The 13,681-nt window shown below is 41.0% G+C and overlaps 2 protein-coding genes across 7 annotated transcripts in view; one reads left to right on the forward strand and one right to left on the reverse strand.

Moving 5' to 3' along the window:
• The window catches only part of LOC5505673 (adenosine deaminase-like protein), a 24,822-nt gene extending 20,851 nt beyond the window's left edge, over positions 1-3,971 (reverse strand). The window contains exon 1 of the mRNA XM_032374000.2: positions 3,834-3,971. Coding sequence (XP_032229891.2) covers positions 3,834-3,884 — 51 coding nt within the window. The 5' untranslated portion in view covers positions 3,885-3,971. The remainder of the gene's footprint in view (positions 1-3,833) is intronic.
• On the forward strand, positions 3,611-13,605 carry LOC116613495 (protein GLUTELIN PRECURSOR ACCUMULATION 3). Of its 6 annotated transcripts, XR_007308026.1 has the most exons (9): positions 3,613-3,751; positions 4,103-4,309; positions 6,526-6,678; positions 6,841-7,029; positions 8,347-8,499; positions 8,855-9,007; positions 11,668-11,841; positions 12,078-12,514; positions 12,669-13,605. XR_007308026.1 is itself a non-coding variant. In XM_048727379.1 (8 exons), exons 1-8 carry the CDS (start codon positions 3,649-3,651, stop codon positions 12,245-12,247), a joined length of 1,302 nt encoding a protein of 433 aa, XP_048583336.1. In that variant the 5' UTR covers positions 3,613-3,648; the 3' UTR covers positions 12,248-13,605. The 6 variants fall into 6 exon arrangements, 5 of the variants coding, with proteins under 5 accessions (XP_048583339.1, XP_048583336.1, XP_048583341.1 ...); XM_048727379.1 differs by having other exon boundaries at positions 12,078-13,605; XM_048727384.1 differs by having other exon boundaries at positions 3,614-3,751; positions 6,501-6,678; positions 12,078-13,605.
• The last annotated feature ends 76 nt before the right edge of the window (positions 13,606-13,681 follow it).

The raw sequence follows: 13,681 nt of genomic DNA on the forward strand, positions 1-13,681 counted from the left end.
CTGAAATATATACCCTGTTCAGGACAAAGAGGCCTGAAATATATACCCTGTTCAGGACAGAGAGGCCTGAAATATATACCCTGTTCAGGACAGAGAGGCCTGAAATATATACCCTGTTCAGGACAGAGAGGCCTGAAATATATACCCTGTTCAGGACAGAGAGGCCTGAAATATATACCCTGTTCAGGACAGAGAGGCCTGAAATATATACCCTGTTCAGGACAGAGAGGCCTGAAATATATACCCTGTTCAGGACAGAGGCCTGAAATATATACCCTGTTCAGGACAGAGAGGCCTGAAATATATACCCTGTTCAGGACAGAGAGGCCTGAAATATATACCCTGTTCAGGACAGAGAGGCCTGAAATATATACCCTGTTCAGGACAGAGGCCTGAAATATATACCCTGTTCAGGACAGAGAGGCCTGAAATATATACCCTGTTCAGGACAGAGGCCTGAAATATATACCCTGTTCAGGACAGAGAGGCCTGAAATATATACCCTGTTCAGGACAGAGAGGCCTGAAATATATACCCTGTTCAGGACAGAGAGGCCTGAAATATATACCCTGTTCAGGACAGAGGCCTGAAATATATACCCTGTTCAGGACAGAGAGGCCTGAAATATATACCCTGTACAGGACAAAGAGGCCTGAAATATATACCCTGTCCAGCGGCACGTCCCCGTAAAGCCCATATAAGGGAGTACCCCTCAGCATTAGATGGGGTAGACTAAATGTTCACATCTGTAGTTGAGGTTGATAAAAGACAAAGGGTACCTACTGGTTATTAACGCCAGTTAATACAGTAATGAGCACTCCCTAGATAAAATATGGGTTCTGAACTGGCAGATAACACACACAAAACTGTTCCAGCAACTTGGCAATGACTCGTGGACAACCAGCGTGTCATAATTTCGTGACTTGTGGCGTTCTAAATATACCGATATAAACACCAAGTGTAAACCAAAGTCTAACTACATATCTAACTACATATCACTGATCGTACCCATGCTACCGAAATTGCACAGAAATAAACATTGTACATGGCGGAATTTGAAATCTTGGGCTTTCAACGAAAGTGATGTGTTGTCTTAGGCTAAGTTAATAATAATAATAATAATAATAATAATAATAATAATAATAATAATAATAATAATAATAATAATAATAATAATAATATGTTTATTCGTGCCACTTGCAGGGGTCCTGAATTACAGGCACGGTCAGCATGACGTGCGACAATACAAATTATAACTCACATGCATATTTACTAGTTACAAATTTCCCGAAACGGTCAGTGTTTGTGGGCTTACAACTAAATGTGTCCGCTGACACTCTTCTCAAATTATAATGCGTGTCCCTCTTAATTCTTGTGCCATTTATTAAGCGATACAGAGGATTGCTTGGCTTAATGCCCTGAATAAACCTGACACATTTGTCATTCCTTCTTCTAGCTAGCGTGTCGAGATTAGCAGCTTGCAAGGCAGCTGTATAGGATATGTGCGGATAAATAATTCTCAATGCGCGTTTTTGAATAGCCTCGAGAGAATTTGCGAGGTATTGTGGCAGGTTAGCAAATACCACAGATGCGTACTCTATTACAGATCGTATGAGAGAACAATAGACCAACACTATATCGACTGGTGATACGCCACAACGTTTAAGCTGCCTCAATGCGTATAATCTGCGGTTGGCCCTTTTCAGTACGTAGTCCACGTGCGCACCCCATGATAAGTCATCTGACACATAAACGCCTAGAAGCTTGAACGACTTAACACGCTCGATGACATAGCCCCCGGTGGCAATGGGTTGGCACACGTGGCTATTGTAGTGTAAAAAAGTCAACCGACAACTCCTTACATTTGGCTGGATTTAGGCACATGTTGTTTGTTACTGCAAATGACTGAATGTCAGATACAAGGAATTGTAGAATGGAGGGCGAGTTCCTAGGGATAATTTCTAGGATCGAAAGATCGTCAACAAATTTTGCTCTAGGGCGCCAATTAGGCAGTAGGTCATTGACCATCACTGCAAAGAGTATGGGCCCGAGCTTAGTCCCCTGGGGAATACCGCCATTCAACGCTATAGCTTCCGACATAAAGGATGAAATCCTAACAGCCTGAGTTCTGCCTTGTAGAAAGGGCGCAATCCAGCGAACTAATGACGGATGGAGGCCAAACATCTTGAGTTTTTCAATCAGCACTTGATGGTCTATCAAATCAAACCCTTTCTTGAAATCAGCAAAGAAGAACCGCACCCAGCAGTTGCCTCAATCAAGACCCTCGAGAGCGTGGTGTAAAAGGAAGGCGAGAGCTCGCTCGGTTGATTTCGCGCCATCACTCCTTGGCTCCTGCCTGGCAAGGACACTATAACGGCCACTCGTCCCTATCTTAGGCAGCTGGATGGGACTTGAGAATCCCTATCTTAGGCAGCTGGATGGGACTTGAGAATCCCTATCTTAGGCAGCTGGATGGGACTTGAGAATCCCTATCTTAGGCAGCTGGATGGGACTTGAGAACAACTTGGGGGCATTGGTTAAAAACCAATCGAGTATTCCAGAATCTCGTGTAAGCACTTTTACCACCTGGGAGAGTCCGCATGCTCGCCAGAAGACATCAGCAAAAACCTTGGTCGATGTAGGGTTTAAGTCGCCAACTACACACACCAAGCAGTCGGGGTGCTTGTCAAGGCACTGGTCAACCACATATTGCACACGGTCTTAGAGCTTTTGGTTGTCATCAGCTTTGGCATGTGGAGGGTGATAGATAACTACAAGAACAATAGAAGAGACGGATCTCGGTAGTCGTATGGGCCGTAGCTGTAGCCACAATACCTCAGATAACAAATCAGTCGGCTCAAGGTGGTCAAGTCTCCTGCTTGGAATGGTGCAGTTTACATAAACACACACTCCGCCACAGGGAGTTGGCCGATCTCTTCTGAAGATGGTGTAATCCTTCATAGCGACCGCAGAGTCCAGGGAAGAGCTAGAGAGCCAGGTTTCAGTAATGCAGGCTACATCCACTTGGTTGTGTATAAGAACGCACTCAAGTTCGTCAACTTTGGGGCACATTGCTCAAGAAGAAAACAGGAACACGAGTGATAGTGATAGGTGGGCGCTCAATGACGTCTGGTGGGGAACCTGTGCGTTCCACCACAGGTGGACCGGTCGCTGTGGACTGCCGCTTACGTTTTGATCTAAAACGTTTCCTAATACCAAGTGATCCAAGATCTTGCCATAGTTCCCTGGGAAGGACCAGTTTCGGCTGAGTCTTGCCTATTGATTTCAAGTAGGAGCTGCCGTAGACAAGTCTCTTTGGAATTGATGTGTTGGTAGATTCAAAATGGCCGCCGACACGATTGCCACCGATCGAAATTGCCTGTCGCTCGCTACACCACCAGATGTCGATGAACTTGGTGAAATAGTAAACGATCATCAGCGCTGGGGCACAGTATATGTTTGAGGGCCACATGTTTAGAGTCAGGCCGCAGTAAACGTTCGATAAACACTTATAACACGGAGCACAAAATTACCGTGGCAGCCATTGCTGACGCCGCTGACCCTGGTTTAAACGTCGTATTATTCATGAGCCGTATTCAATGCAAATAAATACAAATAAACCAGGCGCATTGTTTCATCTTCATTTGCATGCATTTTCACTTACATTTAATACGGCTCATGGAGAATACGACGTTTGTGCATCGCCTTAGATTCGGGACAATTTCGCGTGAAATGAGTCCTCGACCAAAAGGTAAACTCGCTCATTTATAATAATTAATCAATTAATAAGCAAGTCTACGTATGTAATTCTTAAAAATAAGGAAATCACTCACAATTTTAGGAATTCTTCTACAAAACTCCGCCATCATCCCATCGTCCGCCATTTTGGATTTTCTAAAAAAAAAGATTCCCAGTCCTCCTCATGATTGGATGGTTTCGTCTTACGAGTAATTTGATTGGTTGATGAGCTTGAAAAAGTTATTCACAAAATTTCCCGCCAAAGATTTTTTTAGCTCCGAGTGATCAAGGTTTCGATCAATTCCCAATTTCTTTAACGCATAGCCAATTTTTACATTGTATTTGATAATCATGGGCAACGAAGGATCAGTTCCTGTATCTTATGGCACTAGACTCTTAAATGACGTGAAGGTCGAGTGGAAGAGATCGGGAAAGGACTGTGTTTATTCTCCAAGAGATGGCCATTGTGCAGCCAGCGTTGGATCCAAGTTGTACGTGTTCGGTGGAGTTGCATGGAATGTGACGATCGGAGAAGTTTCTGAGATGAATGAGATGCTAGTGTACGATCTTGGTGAGTTCTCCTTTTTATGTGTTATGTGGCTACACCAAAAGTTTATAAATACTTTGAATTTGGCGCCAGTCAGTAAGTTAAATTTCCCCCGAATTTTACAGTACGGCCTAAATAACGTTTAGCTTTTAGTGTTGTAATTTTACAGTACGGCCTAAATAACGTTTAGCTTCTAGTGTTGTAATTTTACAGTACGTCCTAAACAACGTTTAGCTTTTAGTGTTGTAATTTTACAGTACGGCCTAAATAACGTTTAGCTTTTAGTGTTGTAATTTTACAGTACGTCCTAAATAACGTTTAGCTTTTATTGTTGTAATTTTACAGTACGGCCTAAATAACGTTTAGCTTTTAGTGTTGTAATTTTACAGTACGTCCTAAATAACGTTTAGCTTTTATTGTTGTAATTTTACAGTACGGCCTAAATAACGTTTAGCTTTTAGTGTTGTAATTTTACAGTACGTCCTAAATAACGTTTAGCTTTTAGTGTTGTAATTTTACAGTACGGCCTAAATAACGTTTAGCTTTTAGTGTTGTAATTTTACAGTACGGCCTAAATAACGTTTAGCTTTTAGTGTTGTAATTTTACAGTACGGCCTAAATAACGTTTAGCTTTTAGTGTTGAAATTTCACAAACGTTTAGCTTTTAGTGTTGTAATTTTATAGTACAGCCTAAATAACGTTTAGCTTTTAGTGTTGTAATTTTACAGTACGGCCTAAATAACGTTTAGCTTTTGGTGTTGTAATTTTACAGTACGGCCTAAATAACGTTTAGCTTTTAGTGGTGTAATTTTACAGTACGGCCTAAATAACGTTTAGCTTTTAGTGTTGTAATTTTACAGTACGGCCTAAATAACGTTTAGCTTTTAGTGTTGAAATTTTACAAACGTTTAGCTTTTAGTGTTGTAATTTTATAGTACAGCCTAAATAACGTTTAGCTTTTAGTGTTGTAATTTTACAGTACGGCCTAAATAACGTTTAGCTTTTAGTGTTGTAATTTTACAGTACGGCCTAAATAACGTTTAGCTTTTAGTGTTGTAATTTTACAGTACGGCCTAAATAACGTTTAGCTTTTAGTGTTGTAATTTTACAGTACGGCCTAAATAACGTTAAGGTTTTAGTGTTGTAATTTTACAGATGCGTGCTAGAACCTCCTATTATGTTGGCCAAAGACATGGGGTTCCCACACTGCTTGAGTCTTGTTCTTATATTCACGATAGAATTAAAAGTCGTAGGTAGACGCGCAGATGAGCACAATCAAAACAACAGCTCGAAGGTTTCAGTGGAAATATTGGGGGGGGGCACAGCCACGCCCCCACTGGTCATTTCCTTATAATCTTTGCAAATATTGGGGGACATGTGGCCTCAGTGCCCCGCCCCCTGCTACGGCCTGTCCAAGCGTGTGGGGAAGTTTATTCTTCTGAGCCCTTGGTATAAGTATGCTCTTGGATAGGGTTCCCCCTTGGTATAAGTATGCTCTTGGATAGGGTTCCCCCTTGGTATAAGTATGCTCTTGGATAGGGTTCCCCCTTGGTATAAGTATGCTCTTGGATAGGGTTCCCCCTTGGTATAAGTATGCTCTTGGATAGGGTTCCCCCTTGGTATAAGTATGCTCTTGGATAGGGTTCCCCCTTGGTATAAGTATGCTCTTGGATAGGGTTCCCCCTTGGTATAAGTATGCTCTTGGATAGGGTTCCCCCTTGGTATAAGTATGCTCTTGGATAGGGTTCCCCCTTGGTATAAGTATGCTCTTGGATAGGGTTCCCCCTTGGTATAAGTATGCTCTTGGATAGGGTTCCCCCTTGGTATAAGTATGCTCTTGGATAGGGTTCCCCTTTGGGAAATTCTGGGTCTGCCTGAGGCTTGAGTACATTCTATGTGAGAATTCAAGCTCTCTCCTTGATAATAGTCTAGTGTTTTATGGATGTGAGAATTCAAGCTCTCTCCTTGATAATAGTCTAGTGTTGTATGGATGTGAGAATTCAAGCTCTCTCCTTGATAATAGTCTAGTGTTGTATGGATGTGAGAATTCAAGCTCTCTCCTTGATAATAGTCTAGTGTTGTATGGATGTGAGAATTCAAGCTCTCTCCTTGATAATAGTCTAGTGTTGTATGGATGTGAGAATTCAAGCTCTCTCCTTGATAATAGTCTAGTGTTGTATGGATGTGAGAATTCAAGCTCTCTCCTTGATAATAGTCTAGTGTTGTATGGATGTCCTCAGAGAGTCAGACGTGGAGCAAGCCTGTTACCAGAGGGGATACACCTTCCTCCAGGTCATCTGCAACTATGTGTTCTGTCGGCAACACGTTATTTATGTTTGGTGGGCTAAGCAGGGACAGTGGCTGGTTGAATGATCTGTATGCATTTAATACAGGTGAGTGGTAACCCACAGGATACCCATAGGGTACAGCACACATGCAGGTGTGGAAAAGCAGTAGAAAAAGACACACAAATTCTGTAGTAGCAAAAGACCTTTGAAATTTGTATTCTTCTACCAAGTAAGTAAGAAGAGCTTCAATGTTTTTATTTTTCAAAGACTCTATGCAGTGGAAAGCTATAGAAGCAAAAGGGACTTACCCCTCCCCCCGGGACAAGTTGGGTTCTGTTGCCATGGGGACCAAGATGCTGATATTTGGAGGGTTCGGTCCAAAGGAGGATGACGAGATGGCTGGGCCTGGAGAGGCGGAGTTTACTTGGTTCAATGACATCTTTGCATTTGATACAGGTATATTACGGTTCACCCTTTGAACACACTACTACATACTAAAGTCTGGTGCACATCAGTACTACACACTAAAGCCTGATTAACATCAGTACTACACACTAAAGCCTGGTCCACATCAGTACTACACACTAAAGCCTGATTAACATCAGTACTACACACTAAAGTCTGGTCCACATCAGTACTACACACTAAAGCCTGATTAACATCAGTACTACACACTAAAGCCTGGTCCACATCAGTACTACACACTAAAGCCTGATTAACATCAGTACTACACACTAAAGTCTGGTCCACATCAGTACTACACACTAAAGTCTGGTCCACATCAGTACTGCACACTAAAGCCTGGTCCACATCAGTACTACACACTAAAGCCTGATTAACATCAGTACTACACACTAAAGTCTGGTCCACATCAGTACTACACACTAAAGTCTGGTCCACATCAGTACTGCACACTAAAGCCTGGTCCACATCAGTACTACACACTAAAGTCTGATTAACATCAGTACTACACACTAAAGTCTGGTCCACATCAGTACTACACACTAAAGCCTGGTCCACATCAGTACTACACACTAAAGTCTGGTCCACATCAGTACTACACACTAAAGCCTGGTCCACATCAGTACTGCACACTAAAGCCTGGTCCACATCAGTACTACACACTAAAGTCTGGTCCACATCAGTACTACACACTAAAGTCTGGTTGTTTCAATTAAACTCATTTCACATTAAATAAGGTGAAGAATTCCTTTAAGTACTGCAGGTTATAACAAACAAAGTATCAAAACTTTGATGCAGTGTTTTGTAAAGTGTCATTGTAAACTGTATCTTTTTTTCAAGCAAAATGTCATCAAATGTTTGTGGATGATCAAGGAAACTTTAAAGAAAATAGCCCAAACATGGAATTTGGCCTCACGGTATAAGTGTTTTAAAGGAAAAAATTAGTCAGGAATGCAAAGACTGACAGTCATTCTTTATGTATCTTTTCATTGCAGTTTCAACATAGTTATAGTCCTATTGATGCATTTTTAGATTTAACTAGGTGGTCTTGGATTTAACTCAACATGTTTGAACTTTTCCAACATCATTCATTACATGGGTCTACCACTCACACATTCAGCACATTACAAACTCTACTCTACGGGGGGTAGGGTAAGTAATTCATGTCACGTTCACATCTTGTTTTTGCTAGTGTGTGCTAGGCTATTTTGAATTGGTGATTTGGTTGTGGGTTATTGTTGCTCATAATATTATTTATTTTTGCCATTTTTGTGTCATTATATATAACTGTATTTCAATCTCTATCTGTAGAAAACCTAACATGGAAGAAGTTCATGGTGACTACAGTAGGGTCTCCGACTCCTCGTGCTGCTCACTGCATGTGTGCAGTTGGTTTCAAGGTGGTTATATTTGGAGGGAAGGACAGTATCGCAAGACGTCATGACACTCATATCCTAAATACAGGTGCTTTTTTCTCTAAGTAGTAGTTGCCTTGTGATGTGCCATTTTCCAGATTATAAGAGGTAAGGGTGCAACAAAATAAGCAAAGGATCATGGTTTATCAACCTTTGTGTTTTTACTTCCAAAAAAGTAAAGTCATTAGGCATTTTTTTCTATTTTTCTATTCAAACCAGTTGGAATTGTAAACTGTGCTATCAAAAGGAAATTTTGTCATTCAAGATATATACTTACAGTAACTAGGTTGGCTAGTTTTTGTACTGTATAAGACAAATGGATTTCTAACCAAAATTGGCCTTTCTGTTACACAACATGTTTGTGACATATTATGCTAATGTTTAAATTGCATGTCTACCCTCAGAAAATATGAAGTGGGAAACAGTAAAAACCTCAGGGCGTCAGCCATCACCTCGCTCATTCCACTCCTGTGCAGCTGTGGGCAATCGCATGGTGGTGTTCGGTGGAAGAGGTTTAGCAAATCAACACTTTAATGATCTCCATATCTTTGACGTAGGTCAGTTGGTTGTTCATCATAAACAGGGTATATGAGGGCAGATCCAGGATTTATTTAAGAGGGCACCATTCCTTATCTAGATGTTAGGGTTCCACTCATGCCCTCTCCAGAAAAAGACTGTCCTGATCCATCCTCCTTGCAGGTTCTTGTGTGTGTGTGTGTGTGTGTTCTTGTGTGTGTTCTTGTGAGTGTTCTTTTGTGTATTTTTGTGAGTGTCCTTGTGCGTGTTCTTGTGTGTGTTTTTGTGAGTGTTCTTGTGTGTGTTCTTGTGTGTGTTCTTGTGTGTGTTTTTGTGTATTCTTGTGAGTGTCCTTGTATGTGTTCTTGTGTGTGTTTTTGTGAGTGTTCTTGTGTGTGTTTTTGTGAGTGTTCTTGTGTGTGTTCTTCTGAGTGTTCCTGTGTGTGTTTTTGTGAGTGTTCTTGTGTGTGTTCTTGTGAGTGTTCTTGTGTGTGTTCTTGTGTGTGTTCTTGTGTGTATTTTTGTGAGTGTTCTTGTGAGTGTTCTTGTGTGTGTTCTTGTGAGTGTTCTTGTGTGTGTTCTTGTGTGTGTTCTTGTGTGTGTTCTTGTGTGTGTTCTTGTGAGTGTTCTTGTGAGTGTTCTTGTGTGTGTATTATTGTGAGTGTTCTTGTGTGTGTTCTCATGTGTGTTCTTGTGTGTGTTCTTGTGAGTGTTCTTGTGTGTGTTTTTGTGAGTGTTCTTGTGAGTGTTCTTGTGAGTGTTCTTGTGTGTGTTCTTGTGTGTGTTCTTGTGTGTGTTCTTGTATGTGTTCTTGTGTGTGTTCTTGTGTGTGTTCTTGTGTGTGTTCTTGTGAGTGTTCTTGTGTGTGTTTTTGTGAGTGTTCTTGTGTGTGTTCTTCTGAGTGTTCCTGTGTGTGTTTTTGTGAGTGTTCTTGTGTGTGTTCTTGTGAGTGTTCTTGTGTGTGTTCTTGTGTGTGTTCTTGTGTGTGTTCTTGTGTGTATTTTTGTGAGTGTTCTTGTGAGTGTTCTTGTGTGTGTTCTTGTGTGTGTTCTTGTGAGTGTTCTTGTGAGTGTTCTTGTGAGTGTTCTTGTGTGTGTTTTTGTGTATTCTTGTGAGTGTCCTTGTATGTGTTCTTGTGTGTGTTTTTGTGAGTGTTCTTGTGTGTGTTTTTGTGAGTGTTCTTGTGTGTGTTCTTCTGAGTGTTCCTGTGTGTGTTTTTGTGAGTGTTCTTGTGTGTGTTCTTGTGAGTGTTCTTGTGTGTGTTCTTGTGTGTGTTCTTGTGTGTGTTCTTGTGTGTGTTCTTGTGTGTATTTTTGTGAGTGTTCTTGTGAGTGTTCTTGTGTGTGTTCTTGTGAGTGTTCTTGTGTGTGTTCTTGTGTGTGTTCTTGTGTGTGTTCTTGTGTGTGTTCTTGTGTGTGTTCTTGTGAGTGTTCTTGTGAGTGTTCTTGTGTGTGTATTATTGTGAGTGTTCTTGTGTGTGTTCTCATGTGTGTTCTTGTGTGTGTTCTTGTGAGTGTTCTTGTGTGTGTTTTTGTGAGTGTTCTTGTGTGTGTTCTTGTGTGTTCTTGTGAGTGTTCTTGTGTGTGTTCTTGTGTGTGTTTTTGTGAGTGTTCTTGTGTGTGTTCTTGAGAGTGTTCTTGTGAGTGTTCTTGTGTGTGTTTTTGTGAGTGTTCTTGTGTGTGTTTTTGTGAGTGTTCTTGTGAGTGTTCTTGTGTGTGTTCTTGTGTGTGTTCTTGTGAGTGTTCTTGTGAGTGTTCTTGTGAGTGTTCTTGTGTGTGTGTTCTTGTGAGTGTTCTTGTGAGTGTCCTTGTGAGTGCCCTTGTGAGTGTCCTTGTGAGTGTCCTTGTGAGTGTTCTTGTGAGTGTTCTTGTGAGTGTTCTTGTGTGTGTTCCTGTGTGTGTTCTTGTGAGTGTTCTTGTGAGTGTTCTTGTGTGTGTTCCTGTGTGTGTTCTTGTGTGTGTTCTTGTGTGTGTTCTTGTGTGTGTTCTTGTGTGTGTTCTTGTGTGTGTTCTTGTGTGTGTTCTTGTGTGTGTTCTTGTGAGTGTTCTTGTTTGCGTTTTTGTGTGCGTTTTTGTGTGCGTTTTTGTGAGTGTTTTTGTGAGTGTTCTTGTGTGTGTTCTTGTGTGTGTTCTTGTGTGTGTTCTTGTGTGTGTTCTTGTGAGTGTTCTTGTGAGTGTTCTTGTGAGTGTTCTTGTGTGTGTTCTTGTGTGTGTTCTTGTGTGTGTTCTTGTGTGTGTTCTTGTGTGTGTTCTTGTGAGTGTTCTTGTGAGTGTTCTTGTGTGTGTTTTTGTGAGTGTTCTTGTGTGTGTTCTTGTGTGTGTTCTTGTGTGTGTTCTTGTGTGTGTTCTCGTGAGTGTTCTTGTTTGTATGTAGCTCTAGATTTGGGGAAATACATACGGTATTGTCTATGGGTAAGTAGGATTTGTACATGTTATCTTTGTGTGGAGGACATTGGAGGTGAAACTTTTGTCTGGTATTGTAGAACTGTCATCACTAAAATGTTGTTTATCAGATAAATCATGTTATTTATCAGCGTGTGTTGTTTATCAGATAAATCATGTTATTTATCAGCGTGTGTTGTTTATCAGATAAATCATGTCATTTATCAGCGTGTGTTGTTTATCAGATAAATCATGTCATTTATCAGCGTGTGTTGTTTATCAGATAAATCATGTTATTTATCAGCGTGTGTTGTTGACAGATAAGCAAGAGTGGTTACAACCATCAGTGTCAGGCGCTCTCCCAGCCCCTAGGGGTGTCCACACCATGAGCGCTCTTTGCGGCAACCTGGTGGTGTTCGGAGGGTCATCTGAATTTGACGAGTCTACAATGCAGTGCCAGCAGTATCATAATGATACATTTTTATTATCTGCAGGTTTGTTCACTCACTTCACTTCGCTTAACTTCATTGTGCTATTGGAAAATTTGCACAGTGCATGGGTTTATGATAAATAACATAACATTATATGGCGGCCCCAAGGGACATGCTCTTGGCGCTGCTGGGTACAACACTCTCTGACAGGGTGTTCCACAATGATATTGCTTGTGGATAAAACTGTTAATGTTCTTGAAACTGTTCTTACAAATTGTCAATACAATTCCTTCCATCAGACAAACTCCTCTCTGGGGCATCCCTCGGCCCTGACCCTAATGACAAACCAAAAGAGGTGGTCCCCATGGCAACACCAGTGAATCCAGAGCCTGCCATAGACACAATAGATGAGAACGAAGAAGAGTGGGAGGATACGGAAGAGGATGACTCATCAGGACAGGAACATTGAGTGTAGGACAGTGGGATAAATCAAGTATAGAATAGCATTGTGACAGATGTCATACACCTACTCCGGCTGACAAAGAGACAAGCTTTTCTTGGTTTCCAAGTGAGGTGCACATCTGTACCTTGGCATGGATTTAAATAATTACTTAAATCATGATTTAAGTCAGTACTTTCTATGATCATCATTCCTTCTAAATTTTCAGTCCCAAGGGAGAGGTGGAACAAGAACCCCTTCGTCCTGCCATGTGCTTATGGCTAGGATAGTTCCCACATGGCATAGAACCTATGTATACTAGGATAGTTCCCACATGGCATACAGACCAGCATGTATACTAGGATAGTTCCCACATGGCATAGAACCTATGTATACTAGGATAGTTCCCACATGGCATACAGACCAGCATGTATACTAGGATAGTTCCCACATGGCATAGAACCTATGTATACTAGGATAGTTCCCACATGGCATACAGACCAGCATGTATACTAGGATAGTTCCCACATGGCATAGAACCCATGTATACTAGGATAGTTCCCACATGGCATACAGACCAGCATTTATACTAGGTATCAAAAGGTCCAGCTTTTTGGGTTTGTCAACAAAGTAAAACACCAACAGAGTTAATTTATTAAATGGAACAATTTGTTTTCCTCAATGATTATGGCATTTATAACGTCAGATTTTAAAATAAATGAATCAGGTGAACATTTTATTAGTTTTAGAATTTTGGGCGCAACTCCATAAAAAGTTCATTCTAAAGAAACAAACTCGAGTTATCGGGGAGTTTGAGTTTGCTGGAAGTTCAAGTTAGTGAGGAGTTTGAGTTAGTGGGGAGTTCCAGTTATCAGGGAGTTCGAGTTAGTAGGGAGCTGGAGTTAGCTGGAAATTCGAGTTAGTGGGGAGTTAGAGTTAATGGGGAGTTCGTGTTATCAGGGTGTTCGAGTTAGTGAGAAGTTTGAGTTAGTGGGGATTTCAAGTTATCGGGGAGTTTGAGTTAGCGGGGAGTTCAAGTTATCGCGGAGTTGGAGTTATCGGGGAGTTCGCGTTATCGGGGGGATTCGGGATTTAGTTTCCACTATTTTTTCAGTAAATTTGGGAATTATTTTACGCGCACTCTCATCTCGTATTTTTCTGCACTTTTGTTTTCGCGCATTTTTTAAATTAAATATTGGCAGTTTTTATTCTTTCGCGATACAAAATACAGCGGCATGTGCCCGACAAACATCCTGTATATTGATTCTTTGATGACATTGCAGGGAAGTCGCTAAATTAAGTGGTGCTTCGACGGCGCCAAATTATTTTTTGTACACTGTACATTATTAGCAGGTTTAAAAAGAATAAAAATCAACCTTTGAAATTTATACTTGGTTCCGTTCACAAAACCTTTGTACACACTGACGTTTATATATATAGAAATGGAGTTAAATACAAATACGA

The sequence above is a fragment of the Nematostella vectensis genome, chromosome 5, assembly GCF_932526225.1.
Source record: "Nematostella vectensis chromosome 5, jaNemVect1.1, whole genome shotgun sequence".
NCBI classification, from domain to species: domain Eukaryota; kingdom Metazoa; phylum Cnidaria; class Anthozoa; order Actiniaria; family Edwardsiidae; genus Nematostella; species Nematostella vectensis.